Genomic DNA, 14,634 nt, shown 5'->3' with positions numbered 1-14,634 from the left:
CAGAGTCAAGGAAGTAAAATATTACTTATATAGCTTCTGGGTTTGCTGGCTTAAGAAAAATATACAGAACTTTCATTGCCTAATAATCCAGGATACTATACTTATTTTTGTACTACAGAAAGTAAATTTGTTTTAAATTAATTTTTCTTACTATCATCTCACATAGTTAATAACCATATAAATGTAATGCTGTGTACACATAAAGCACCTGGCAGAAGAGAAAGAAAAAAAGTTTTTTTAAAAAAAATTAAGGTGGTACTTTAAAGAAAAATATCAATTAATATGAAGTTCAGTTTCATTTTATCATTCTACTGTGAGAATTAATAAAATTAAATATTAATATCAAATATTTAAATTTTATATTAAATATTAAAATTAAATAATTTAATATCAATAAAATTAATATTCAAAATATCTGTAGTGTCACTCAGCAAATTTTAAAGATAATATTTTTAGTTATTTTTAAAATGTGGATTTTTATTGTTGCCTGGATTTAACAAATTTTATTTGTTGTTGCTTATTTTTTAATATATTTGTTTTAATCCTAATGAGAATAAGACAGCTAAACCAAGGAGCTGGGGGAATAACAGGGTGACACTTTCTTTGGTGCGTTTCACTATTTTATACACATAAATCATCATCATTCCAAAATCTGTCTCTGTATCTTTCTTCTAAATGTGTGCATATAGCCCCATTTTCCTTCCCAGATCTTTCCATTCAGTTTCAAAATGAAGGCAAACTTACACTAAAACAATTTCTTCCTTTCCCCAGAGGAAAGTCAAAGTGAAAAGCAACGCTTTCTTTCCTTAACTGACACCAGATCAAATAAAATAATACAAACCATAATGCTATTTATTTCTGACAGATGGAAGGCACTCAATGAAAAGCAACTCTTGTTGTTGTGGTTGATGTTGTTTTTATCATTACTGATCCAAGTACTTGTTTCTTTAGAGTCCAAATGCTTAGGAAGCCGTGGGTTTCAGTCCTGTCAAAACTGACAGCACTTTCCTGTTAGGTTTAAAACTTATTTCAGTAGAGAGACTGGCTCCTATCTGAGAATAAAGGAAGTCTGTGGTCATGAGACATCATGTACTCTTATAATTGTATTAATTTTTAATACACATGTAAGCTGTTTATTAATTTTTGGTATCTCTGACCAAAGTTAATAATAATTATAGTTTTATTTACTTTTTAAAATTTGCCCAGAATGATTTACCATTTGCTGAATGGTTTTGACAAATCATTTAGAAGACACTGGAAAGAATGCCTAGGGTTAGCATCTGTTTCTCTTGCAAACAGAATTAATCAGCCATCTGTGTGTTCATAATAAAAAATGTTTGTTCTTTACTTGTGTAAAACATTGTTTGGAACTTTGGACAGAACACTTTGCTGCCATCCTCAAATTTTTCTCTAAGAAACCAACAAGCATAGTAAATGACTTGGAATATATTCATTCTACTGGGCTAAATATCCGATAGCACTGCAAGTAAAGTGAAGTTGCTAGTATACCATTAACCCTAATGACTAGTTTTGTGCTCATTAGTCTAAGTCGAAAATAACTCTTGACTTCAGGTATGTTCAGTAGTATCTGAATGTCCATTTTTATGTATCATCCAAAATATACTTTTTTAAATTAGAAAATAAAGATCTTTGAAATTGCCTAGAATTATAAGTTAGGCAGAGTGGTCCTATGTCAGAATTATGAAATTTCGAGTTATCTTAAAATCATCTAGGGTAATCAGTTCTAATGATACATCTCCCTACAATATCTGTTACCTCATATCTGGGGGTAAGAGGCTTACAAACGTGCAAGACAACCTAATGCCTGTTAAAAAAATTCTTACAGTGATCTACATCTGTAACTTAACTTTTCAATTGGTTTAACTTTTCAACTGTTTTGTTACTTTATTTTTTCCTTGCTTACATGCCCTTCCTTTCATCTTGCATATATGACCTTTTAAAATCTCTCTCTTCAGTTTTCTTTAGGTCTTTCAATTATTTTTGTTTTTAATGGGGAGGGTGCTATTCATCCAAATTTTGTTTTTAAAATTCACCTTTCCTGTAAAGTTATATCCCCATTAGAAACCTGGTCATTCGTATAACACCCGTGTCTTCTCTAAGCATTTTTGAAAATTTATATCCCAAAGCCTCAGATGACAATCATTTGCATTGATGAACTCTAAAATGGCACCATCTCATGACTCCAGGGTTCTCATCATTCATGTGGAAAGTACACTACCAGATAATCTATCCCATAGTTATGGAACAAAAAGGCTCATAGACAAAATTAAAACAAACATAAAACACATAGAAGTCAGGGGAAAGAAACAGGATAATTTAATACAGTTAGGATGAGGCACAAGCAACTTGGAAGAACCACATCACCTGAATCCTAAGTTCACAGTATGGATCTGTAACTCTCGCTCTCGGTCTCTCTCTCTCTCTCTCTCTCTCTCTCTCTCTCTCTCTCTCTCTCTCTCTCTCTCTCTCTCTCTCTCTCTCTCTCTCTCTCTCTCTCTCTCTCTCTTTCTCTTTCTCTCTCCCTCTCCCCGCCTTCCCTCCCCTTCTCTTTCTCTCTCTCTTTTTGTTTTCTTCTTTTTCTCCTTTTCGCTTTCACTTTCTCTTCCTCCCTCTTCCTCCCTTTCTTCTTCCATGAGGATTTTGCCCTTGTAATGGTGGTCCCATCAAAATATTGAGCACCACTAATGTAGATAAATGGTGAGAGATCATTGATATAAAAAAGACTTAAGGGTCAAGCTGAGAAACAAGAACCTATATCCCATATGTACCTCCCTGTAAGCACCCAGCATAGGGCATGAACCTAGTAGATATAAAATATATTATTTTAGTGAGTGTTGTGACCATTAAGAAAATCTACTTAGAAAGGGTAATTTTAAAAATACACCTAATTATTTTTTACCATAAGGAAGGAAATAATAAAATATATGATGACATAATTTGAAGAAAATGTTATTTGAAAAAAAAGGAAAATGCTTTAGTACTAAATTCAAAATTGACTTTACTTTTTAAATCCCATTCTGTTAACCAGGACTTCCACAGAAATTACTTTAGTCTACAGCCAAAACATCTCTCCCACCACATTTATAATTTTAAGGGCATTATCTTTGTATTGTGATCATGATCCAGTTTTTTCTCACTAATTTCTTTTCTGATTACCACTAAAAGTAACTTCCCTCCTCAGAACCACTCAGATATTTACTTTATATCTCTCTTCTCTAGAATTTTTTTAATTTTGCTGTCGTTATAATTATTTATATAGTACATTCCATCACGTTTCATCTTTTTTGTTTTTATTTTATTTATTTATTTATTTATTTTACGACAGGGTCTTACTCTGTTGCCCAGGCTGTAGTGCAGTGGAAACCATCATGGCTCACTGTATCTTCAAACTCCTGGGCTCAGGTGATTCTCTCACCTCAGCTTCCCAAGTAGCTGGGATTCCCATTCCCATGGCAGATGCTCACAATACCATGCCCTAGTTATTTATTTATTTATTTGTTTGTTTGTTTCTTTGTTTGTTTGTAGAGATGGGATGTCACTGTGTTGCCCAGACTGGTTTCAAACTCCTGGGCTCAAGTAATCCTCCTACCTTAACCTTTACCAAAGAGTTGGAATTACAGGGATGAGCCGCCACAGCTGGTCACATGTTTTTTATTTAATCCTAAGCTTCCTAAAAACAAGAACCATAGATTATTTATATCTATGTTTTTAAAGGGATTCCCATGGTATCTTCCTTACACATAGATTGTATTCAATAAATATTAGTTGAATACATGGAGAAACTATTTAATAACCCAATTTAATATCCTAGAAACCAAGTCAGAAAATAAGTCATTTCTAGAAGAGAAGTCAGCAAACTTTTTGCATAAATATGAATAAATATTTCTGTAAATATTCATATAAATATGAATAAATTTTAGGCTTTGCAGGAAGAAAAATCAAAGGTATTACTTATGAACTTATGTAAGAAGACAGAAATTTTCATAAAATTTTTATTCATGAAATCAAAAATCTAATTCAGTAAAAATTTTGTAAGGCAAGACTAGTAATGAGAAAAATGGCATGCTTTGTAGAGGATAACATGTAGCTTGTTAAAATCTGCTTTTTCTGTGGGTTTCTTTAGGGTTTCAGCTGTTTTATTTTATTGGGGTGGATGCTATTCATCAGAGTTTTGTTTTTAGAGCTTGCCTTTCCTGGGCAGATCACCTGAGGTCAGGAGCTCGAGACCAGCCTGACCAACATGGAGAAACTCTGTTTCCACTAAAAATACAAAATTAGCCAGGCGTGGTGGTGCATGCCTATAATCCCACCTACTTGGGAGCTTGAGGGAGGAGAATTGCTTGAAGCCAGGAGGTGGAGGTTGCGGTGAGCTGAGATCATGCCATTGTACTCCAGCCTGGGCAACAAGAGTGAAACTCTATCTCAAATAAAAAAAAGCTTGCCTTTTTACCTTTTAGCATGTCATTACATTGTAGATTAATAATTTCCAATTGAAAGTTAGGTGGAAACTCCTCAGGTGCACAGTCAAATGGATTTTGAAATATGGAAATGTACTGCATCTAGATCTCAGATATGCTATTGAAACTGTTTGAGTTCAGAAAATCTACCCACCATAAGCTTTGCAAATTTGTCCAATAATTCTTTTTTAATACATAGTTGTCAGTTTTATTGCATCTTAGCAGAATTCACTTCCGATTGTACTGATTTAGTATTTTTAACTTCTTTGAAAATATTCTCACCCCATAGACTATACAATTCTTCCACTCTCTATACTCAGCATTGACTCCTTGAATTAATGACTGAGCAGTATTGCTAATTTCTATTGACTGATCAAGAGAGATCAAGGGAGAGAAGAAAATAAGAAAGAACCTTGTCTTTTCATTGACTGTTGATGCTGCACCGGTATCCTTGACATTTCAAGCAGCTATTCTTACCAAAAAGCTAACAATCTTAAATAGATGTATTTTTGTTGTATGATTTAAGTTGTCAGTAAAGGATTTTCATTATTGGGCTAATAAATGAAGTGAACACTCAGAAACAACTTCAGTTGCAGCCTCATTTTCATTTTGTTGTGGAGAAATTCTGATGTGATAAAATACTCCATGTTACATTTTCTAATTTTTCTGACTATTGCATTCCTGTGAGGTAGAAATCTTATATTGTATGCCTAGTCTGACAATGTTGATGTTTACTGTATAATTTTTAAGCATAGCTATAATATTGTTACAGAGTAAATATACAGGTTTGCCATCTAATTTGATAACAAAGTAATTCATCTTCCCTGGTGTCTTAAAAGTACAATATTTGAAGTCCACTTTTCTTTTCTTGTTTGATATGACAGCATGTGCTTGTAATAAGTAAAATAAAGTGTCACATTAATACAATATATGTTCCACTTGAAATACTATCATATCATAACTGCATCCCTGCAATCTGTAGTACACCAAGCAACAGTGCAAAGCAATGAAAGTGCCACATAAGATCTCTACTGTGACACAAAAAAAGCTTCAAAAAAATCAATCCAGGAGCTGTTTTTTTAAAAAAAAAAAATTTAATGAAATAGATCACTAGCTAGACAAAGAAGAAAAGAAAGAAGAATCAAATAGACACAATAAAAAATGATAAAGGGGATATCACCACTAACCCCACAAAACCACGAACAACCATCAGAGAATACTATAAACGCCTCTATGCAAATAAACTAGATGGTCAAGAAGAAATGGATATGTTACTTGATACATGCACCCTCCCGAGACTGAACCAGTAAGAAGTTGAATCCCTGAATAGACTAATAATGAGTTCTAAAATTGAGGCAGTAATAAGTAGCCTACCAATCAAAAAAAAAAAAAGCCCAGAACTAGATGGGTTCACCACAGAATTCTACCAGAGGTACAAAGAGGGGCTGGTGCCATTTCTTCTGAAACCATTTAGAACAATTGAAAAGGAGGGACTCCTCCCTAACTCATTTTGTGAGGCTGGCATCATCCTGATACCAAAACCTGGCAGAGATAACAACAAAAAAAGAAAACTTAAGGCCACTATTCCCGATGAACATTGATGCAAAATCCCCAGTAAAATACTGGCTAACTAAATCCAGCAGTACATCAAAAAGTTTATCTACCATGATCAAGTTGGCTTCACCCCTGAGATGTAAGGCTCGTTCAACATATGTAAATCAATAAATGTAAATCATCACATAAACAGAACTAAAGACAAAAACCACATGATTATCTCAGTAGATGCAGAAAAGGCCTTCAATAAAATTCAATATTCCTTCATGCTAAAAACCCGCAATAAACTAGATATTGACAGGACATACCTCAAAACAATAAAAGCCTTTTATGACAAACCCACAGCCAATATCATACTGAATGGGCAAAGCTGAGAACAGTCCCCTTGAAAACCGGCACAAGGCAAGGATACTCTCTCTCATCACTCTTATTCAACATAGTATTGGAAGTTCTGGCTAGGGTAATCAGACAAGAGAAAGGGTATTCAAATAGGAAGAGAGGAAGTCAAATTGTCTCTGTTTGCAGATGACATGATCCTATATCTAGAAAACCCCATCATCTCAGGTCAAAAGCTTCTTAAGCTGGTAAGCAACTCCAGTGAGTCTCAGGGTACAAAACCAATGTTCAGAAACTTCAAGCATTCCCATACACAAATAGCAGACAAGCAGAGAGCCAAATCATGAGTGAACTTCCATTCACAATTGCTACAAAGAGATTAAAATACCTAGGAATACAGCTAACAAGGGAAATGAAGGACCTCTTCAAGGAGAACTAAAAACACTGCTCAAGGAAATCAGGGAGGACACAAATGGAAAAACATTCCATGCTCATGGATAAGAAGAAACAATATTGGGAAAACAAACATACTGCCCAAAGTAATTTATAGATTCAAAACTATGCCCATAAAACTACCACTGACATTCTTCACAGAATTAGAAACAACTATTTTAAAATTCATATGGAACCAAAAAAGAGGCATATAGCCAAGACAATCCTAAGCAAAAAGAACAAACCTGGAAGCATCATTCTGCCCAACTTCAAACTATACTACAAAGCTACAGTAACCAAAGCAACATGGTATTGATACAAAAACAGACACATAGACCAATGTACTGAACAGAGAACTCGGAAATAAGACCATACATCTACAACCATCTGATCGTTCACACACCTGACAAAAACAAGCAATGTGAAAAGGATTCTCTATTTAATAAATGGTGCTGGGAGAACTGGCTAGCCATATGCAGAAAATTGAAACTGGTCCCCTTCCTTAAACATTTACATTTAAGTCTTTAATTGATCATGAGTCAATCTTTATATAAGATTGACTTTATATTTTTATATAAGATTGACTCATGATCAATTAAAGATTTAAATATAAAAGACTTAAATGTAAAGCCCAGAACTGTGAAAATCCTAGAAGAAAATCTAGGCAATACTGTTCAGGATATAGGCACGGGCAAAGATTTCATGGTGAAAACCAAAAGCAATTGCAACAGAAGCAAAAATTGAGAAATGGGATCTAATTAAAGAGCTTCTTCACAGCAAAAGAAACATCATCAGAGTGAACAGGCGAACTACAGAATGGGAGAAAAATTTGCAGTCTATCCATATGACAAATGTCTAATATCCAGAATCTATAAGGAGCTTAAGCAAATTTACAAGAAAAAAGAACATTAAAAAATGAACAAAGGATATGAACAGACACTTCGAAAGAAGACATTTATGCAGCCAACAAATATGAAACAAAAAGCTCAACATCACTGATTATTAGAGAAATGCAAATCAAAACCACAGTGACATACCATCTCACATTGGTCAGAATGGCGATTATTAAAAAGTCAAGAAACAACAGATACTTTCGAGGCTTCGGAGAAAGAGGAACAGTTTTACACTGTTGATGGGAATGTAAATTAGTTCAACCATTGTGAGAGACAGTGTTGTGATTCCTTGAAGACCTTGAGAAACCAAGGTCCAGAGATACCAGAAATACCATTTTACCCAGCAATCGCATTACTGTGTATATATACCCAAAGCAATATAAATCATTCTTTCATAAAGATATATGAATGTGCATGTACCTTACAGCACTATTCACAATAGCAGAGACATGGAATTAACCCAAATGCCCATCAATGATAGACAGTTAAAGAAAATGTGGTACATTTACAGCATGGAATACTGTGCATCTATAAAAGGAACAAGATCATGTTCTTTACTGGGACATGGATGGAGCTGGAAGCTATTATACTCAGCAAACTAATGCAGGAACAGAAAATCAAACACCTCACAGTCTCATAAGTGGGAGCAGAACAATGTGAACACATGGACACGGGAAGGGGAATAATACCACTAGGGCCTGTTGGTGGAGTCAGAGCACAGGGGAGGGAGAGCATTAGAAAAAATAGCTAGTGCACGCTGGGCTTAATGCCTAGATGATGGATTGATAGCTGCAGCACATCACCTTGGCACATGTTTACCTATGTAACAAACCTGTACATCCTGCACATGTACCCCAGAACTTAAAACGAAATCAAAAGAAAAAAGATATCTGTCATAACTACTCCACTCTGCTATTGTTGTACAAATACAGCCCTAAACAATATATAAATGAATGAATATGACTGTCCAGTAAAACTTCACATATACAGAAATTTTAATTTCATAGAATTTTTCCAAGTCTTTAAACATTGCTATTCTTTTCAACATTTAGTAAGAACTATTCTTAGTTCATGAGATCTACAAAAACAGGTGATGGACTCAATTTAGTTTGCAAACTATAGTTTGCCAACCTGATTTAGGATTTGGTTTTAAGGATATACTGTTTGCTTGCTTAACTTTATTTTCAGTTAAACCATTTTTAGCAAATTTTCTGGAATCATGTATGGTTGAGGAATAGAATTTCTTCTTAAGGAGACTTTCATCAGTTATTAGAGTCATCATGTATACCAGAGTGTAATACAAAAGTTAGAATACAACAAATGCACTTTGCACCTTTGCTATATAAATAAGAAGGTACTGGTGGACTTTATATTGCTTCAGTGTTTTTATTTTAAAAGCCCACCAAGATCGTTGCATGAACTATAGAAATTTCAAGTGAGTGGTGGGTGTTCCTAAAATAATATTTAAGCATTGCATCTTTTGGGAAAGAAGCCCAGGATAACTCCTGGGCAGTATGCTAACAGCAGCTTTTCAGGACACAACTCTCTTGCTACATTTTATTGAGCCTCTAAATTGACATTTTAGAAACTTTCCCAGTTTTCATTTCTTATCTGTGTTATTTAGGGCATCAGAGGCAGCCCAGGAAGAACAGGCCTTGCTGGAGCTCCAGGTCCTCCAGGAGTAAAGGGTTCATCAGGTTTGCCAGGAAGCCCAGGAGTTCAAGGCCCAAAGGTACTTTAATATTTTGTTCTGATGGTGAGCAGTATTGGCCATCCTTACAGGCCCTGAGTTCATTGGCCAGATCACAGGATGGTAAGATTAGTAGTTTTTAATAGAATTTGGTTAAGAGTAAAAGCACATTACAGAACGAAAAAGTATGTGGCTTTGACATATCTGTCTCCCAAGATAGCCTCAGTGCATGTTATTTGGCAATAACAACTCTTTGACCCAGGACTAGTGATGCTTTTAAAAATGCTCATTTTTGGTTCTTTTGCCTTTTTGGCATCTGTCTTCTCCTCCAAAACAGAGAAATCTCATTTACTTCCAGATAAATACTTTCTCAAATACTTTTCGTATTCCTCTGACTCTGAACCTAACCAACCAATTAATAAATCTGATAACTGTGCAGACTGTCTTAGAGTCAGTGTGACAGTAATTAAGTCTTATATTGCATTTATTGTGTGGAGTCTGTCACACGTCAGCAGACTTTCCAAACAAAACCTCTCTTAGAAATATCTCATGCAGGATTGACCCAGACAACTTAGAAATTAGTCCAAAAGTCTTAGGCTTATAAGACATTGGCACCCTTACCATTATTGCTTCTTAACCCGGTTTTCACAGTTCCACTTGTAAAAAATTGTCAGATTTCTGATTGATGTGGGTAAACTGAAAATCATGATCTACTTGCTTACTGTTTACAATGTTAGTCTTCTGTTAATGTTTATGTCATGAATACCCTTTTGTGCTAAAACCCAAACCAGGAAAAGAAATAAAGAGCCTTACTTTTAGATTTGAATTTGTAATAAGAAGGATCCATATTTGTCAAGTCCAAAAGTTGTATAGCTTTGTCTCAAGACAGTGAGATAATTTGTTAATCTTAAAGAATCTTTGGCCAAATCTACCAAACATATTTTTTATTGACATATTTCTAAAATCCACCTGATTTCTAAATTTACTTTTAGAAATGGTGTGAAAGATATTTTAACTCTCATTTCAAAAATAAAAATCAATGGAAAAAGATTTGACTTTTAAAAATTCAATAATAATGGTGATTGAGTATATACTTAAAGTGAACTTTCAGAGGATAAAGACAGTTCATATCAAAAGAACCTAGGGAGAAAGATAATGGAAATTTTTTATTGATGGAATTAAAAAGATAAATTATGACTAAAACCAGGATTTACACATCAGGAGACTACTCTTTTTCTGGTATTAGATAGCTGAATCATCTCTGGATGTTAGGGAAAACACAGAAAAATTATATCAATTCAAAATACAAGTTCTGGCCAGGCACAGTGGCTCACACTTAAAATTCTACCACTTTGGGAGGCCAATGCAAGATTACTTGAGGCTAGTAGTTCAATAACAGCTTGGGCAACATAGTGATATCCTGTCTCTACAGAAAAATAAAAAATTAGCTAGATGCAGTGACGTGTGCCTATAGCCCCAGCTACTCAAGAGACTGAGTTGGGAGGATTGCTTGAGCCTAGGAGTTTAAGGCTACAGTAGGCCATGATCACACCATTGCACTACAGCCTGGGCAACAGAGCAAGACCACATCTCCAATAAGAAATAAAATACAAGTTCCATCACATATAGACACACTCACACATACCATACCCTCGCTGTCCTCTCTCAAGCCTTACTAATTTTACAGGTTGCCCCTTTCCTCTTCTTTCCACACATCACCACAGTCTCTGGAATTTCCTTTTCCCACTGCTACACTTCTGGTTCATTATAATTAAATATTACTTATGTGAAAAATATTGGTGAAGAGAATGATCATGCAGAATTTGATTTTCCCAGTGCCCAGTATTGTGCCTAAGGATGGGCCTATATTTATGTTTCATTCAAAAGCCAATATGTTTATATGTTTTAAAGTAAAGATCACCTTTCTTTGTTCTACCCGTAGGGTGAACAAGGGCTACATGGTCAACCTGGAATTCAAGGTAAAAGAGGTCGCCGAGGAGCACAAGGTGATCAAGGACCATGTGGAGAGCCTGGCCTGAAAGGGCAGCCTGTATGTCCCACCTCAGAAATTCACCAAGCACTTACTCTACAGAACAGGATACCATTGTACAATAATTATTATCATGTCAATTCACATTGCAGGGAGAATATGGTGTTCAAGGTTTGACAGGTTTCCAGGGATTCCCAGGCCCTAAAGTATGTTGACATATTTTCTTCTAGTCTTCTAGCTATCTAGAAATAAAAGAGATGTTGAAATATTGGTATAGCCTCTAACTTGAGCTTTTAAAAAAATCTGTAGAATTTCAGCTGGTACGTATTTATATATTTGAGATTTGAATATGTCTGATTTTTAAATTATTTAACTATATACATCTTCCCAGAAATTTTAGTATGTGATATGCTTTTGTTTTCTTTCATTCCTTTTCCCAAGCAGTTTATTATTAAAATTTTCAAACATACAGCAAGTTTGAGAAAGTTTTGCAGTAAATGCCTATACCCATTACCTAAATTTTATTATTTACATTTTATTCTACTGGCATTATCATGCTTATCCGTCTATGTATCCTTCTCTCCCTTTGTTGGTGTATTTCCAAGTAAGTTGTAGGCCTCAGTACACTTCTTTCTGAATACTTCGGCATGCACGACAGTATTATATTCCATTTTTTAAAGGGCAATTCTTGACAGATTGATATGAAATAATTTTGTAAAATGTTTGTGCAGAGCTACAAATTTTTATCTGTTTTTTATTTATGTCTAGGGTCCTGAAGGGGATGTTGGCATTGTTGGAATATCAGGTCCTAAAGGTCCTATTGGACAGATAGTAAGTGTAAAGTCATTCTGCCTACCCAGAAATTGTGGTTCTTTGCTTACTATAGGGCTTAAGAGCTCTAAATGTAATGTACTTCAAATAAATAGCTTAATAAAATGACTTTTGAGATAGAAACTCATAAGGCACATACAGAGTTCAACCTTTTGCAGTTCATATAATAGTTTGAGCAGAATTCCTCATAGACCACCCATAATTCCCAGTCTTACTTTAAAAAAAAAGAATCATCAGAATTCTGTGAAGACAGGATAATGTATTTATTAACTCACACCAGGAACAAAAACATACAGCAATTTCATGTTATAAGCATTAATACAACCAGAGACCACCTCCATGCACTACCTGGAAGATTGTGTATGACCAGAGCTCTTCAGACCAGACTGAAAATATTTCCCAACAGCTGTGTTTTCCCAGCCCAGGGGCAGGTATATGAAGAGAGTGATGAGGAACTGCTTAAACAGTTGCAAAAAGCCGGGTCTAAAGTTAGCAGTGAGTGCTTATAATTGCAAATTGTAATGGGACAAATAAGCCAACAATGGTTTCTGATTATTGTTTTTGGTTTTTTGTTTCGTTTTCAGTTTTTATTAATCAAAACTTTCTAATTGATGAGATGTTCCATAAAACTGAAAAAATAAAATAAAAACTTCAGGTAATGGTTTGGCTGTGGTAGTAGCATCTCTATGACTAATAGAAGCTGCAAGGGCAAGTGTAGAAAGAACAGAGAGAGGACAAAGGGAAGCAGTTCAGATGTAGGAGAAAGACATCTTAATTAACTGTTAAATGGAAGTCAAACTTTTAAAATCCTACACCTCTTGCCTAACTCTTATAGTAAATTGTTTTAAATAATGCAAAGAGGGCCAGACACGGTGGCTCGTGCCTGTAATCCCAGCACTTTGGGAGGCTGAAGCAGGTGAATTGCTTGAGGTCAGGAGTTTGAGTTCATCAGTATGGTGAAACCCCATCTCTAATGAAAGTACAAAAAATTCAGCTGGGTGTGGTGACATGGGCCTGTAATCCCAGCTACTCTGAAGACTAAGGCAGGAGAATTGCTTGAACCAGGAGGTGGAGGATGCAGTGAGCCATCCACTGTACTGCAGCCTGGGTGACAGCAAGACTCCATCTCAAAAAACAGAATACTAATTCAAAAAAATAAGGCAGAGAAGAGTATTGTCATGGTAATTGTTTGTTTAAAGACCTTTCTTGGTATTTCTTCAGCTATAAATGTATCAGTTATTTTCATGGTTTCTGAAGAACCAAGGAAGCTGGAGTCTGGGAAAAAACTAAAATGGGCATTTTTGTATTCATTGAGAAATTATAGACTCTGTTCCTACTTTGGGAGGAATTGATCAGAGATCCAGCTTATTCATAATCAAATAACAGCTAAAGTTTTAAAAGCACTTTTCATATTTAATTCTCACAATGGCCCTATGAAGTAGGTGTTCTTATTCCTATTTTACAGGTCAAGAACTGAAGTTTAGTGGGTCACATATGCTGCCCTCTGCTTCCTTCCTCTAAGTTTTCTTTATGTTATGCTTCATGTTATCCAAACATCTGCTCCTTCAACATCTGCACAGAAATTTATTCAAAAACTTGTTCATCATTCTATTCTTTTTTATAGAAGGTAGTTTTGTTATATAATGACATATATTTATAATGCATCATTGAAGTTATCACCACATAAAAATCATAATGCTGATTTATCAGTTCTTTAGAAATTATATAGATGTAACTCTCCTGATAGGAAACTTTAATCATATGCAGAATTGTGTCACATACTGTTAACCATGATTATAATTTATGCTAACATCATAAGATTTTATACTAAAGGTGATAACTATGTAGACATGGCTCTTTTACCATTGCACAAGAGATTCTCTGGATTTTTTTTAAAAATTATGCTAACTGTGAGACTGTTTATCTTTTACCTCAACAGGGAAACACTGGTCCCCTTGGAAGAGACGGTATAATAGGCCCAACAGGTCGAATTGTAAGTTTATCATAATACAGGTCTTTTGTACTCTTTTTTCTTTAATCCTATTTCTAGAATAATCTATAAAGAATCAGCCTGGGTATTTGAGAAGCAAAGGGCAAAAATAGATGTACATTTTCTTCTGGAAGATGATTCCTGAGAAGTTAGGGGCCATATGTGTAATGAAGACAGTATAAATATGTAGGTAGGCACTTATAACTGGAGTTGAGAAAAGAAATAAACTGAGTCAGGAAGGGGAGAGCATCATAAATATAGAGATGAACACCTGAGCAATAAAAATGAATTTGTCTTTTGAAGGAGAGAACATAGATAGCAAAAGATGTGCAGATAGTGAAGATTTGAGTTTTTGCAAGTACCCGGAAGGATAAAATCATTCGTGAGAACAGCAGGTGTTTCAAGAAAGGAGTAGTCAACAGCAATCTTTGAGAGAGTAA

General features: G+C 34.9%; 1 protein-coding gene across 8 annotated transcripts in view; it reads left to right on the top strand.

Annotated features, from left to right (window-relative positions):
* Window positions 1-14,634, top strand: part of COL24A1 (collagen type XXIV alpha 1 chain) — a 387,629-nt gene that overhangs the window by 331,259 nt on the left and 41,736 nt on the right. For all 8 annotated transcript variants that reach the window (XM_035252039.3, XM_078332354.1, XM_035252040.3 and 5 more), the window contains 5 exons: window positions 9,318-9,425; window positions 11,326-11,433; window positions 11,526-11,579; window positions 12,142-12,204; window positions 14,144-14,197. In XM_035252039.3, coding sequence (XP_035107930.3) covers window positions 9,318-9,425; window positions 11,326-11,433; window positions 11,526-11,579; window positions 12,142-12,204; window positions 14,144-14,197 — 387 coding nt within the window. The remainder of the gene's footprint in view (window positions 1-9,317; window positions 9,426-11,325; window positions 11,434-11,525; window positions 11,580-12,141; window positions 12,205-14,143; window positions 14,198-14,634) is intronic.

The sequence above is a fragment of the Callithrix jacchus genome, chromosome 7 (assembly GCF_049354715.1).
Source record: "Callithrix jacchus isolate 240 chromosome 7, calJac240_pri, whole genome shotgun sequence".
NCBI lineage: Eukaryota > Metazoa > Chordata > Mammalia > Primates > Cebidae > Callithrix > Callithrix jacchus.
This window is presented reverse-complemented; position numbering and strand designations above follow the sequence as displayed.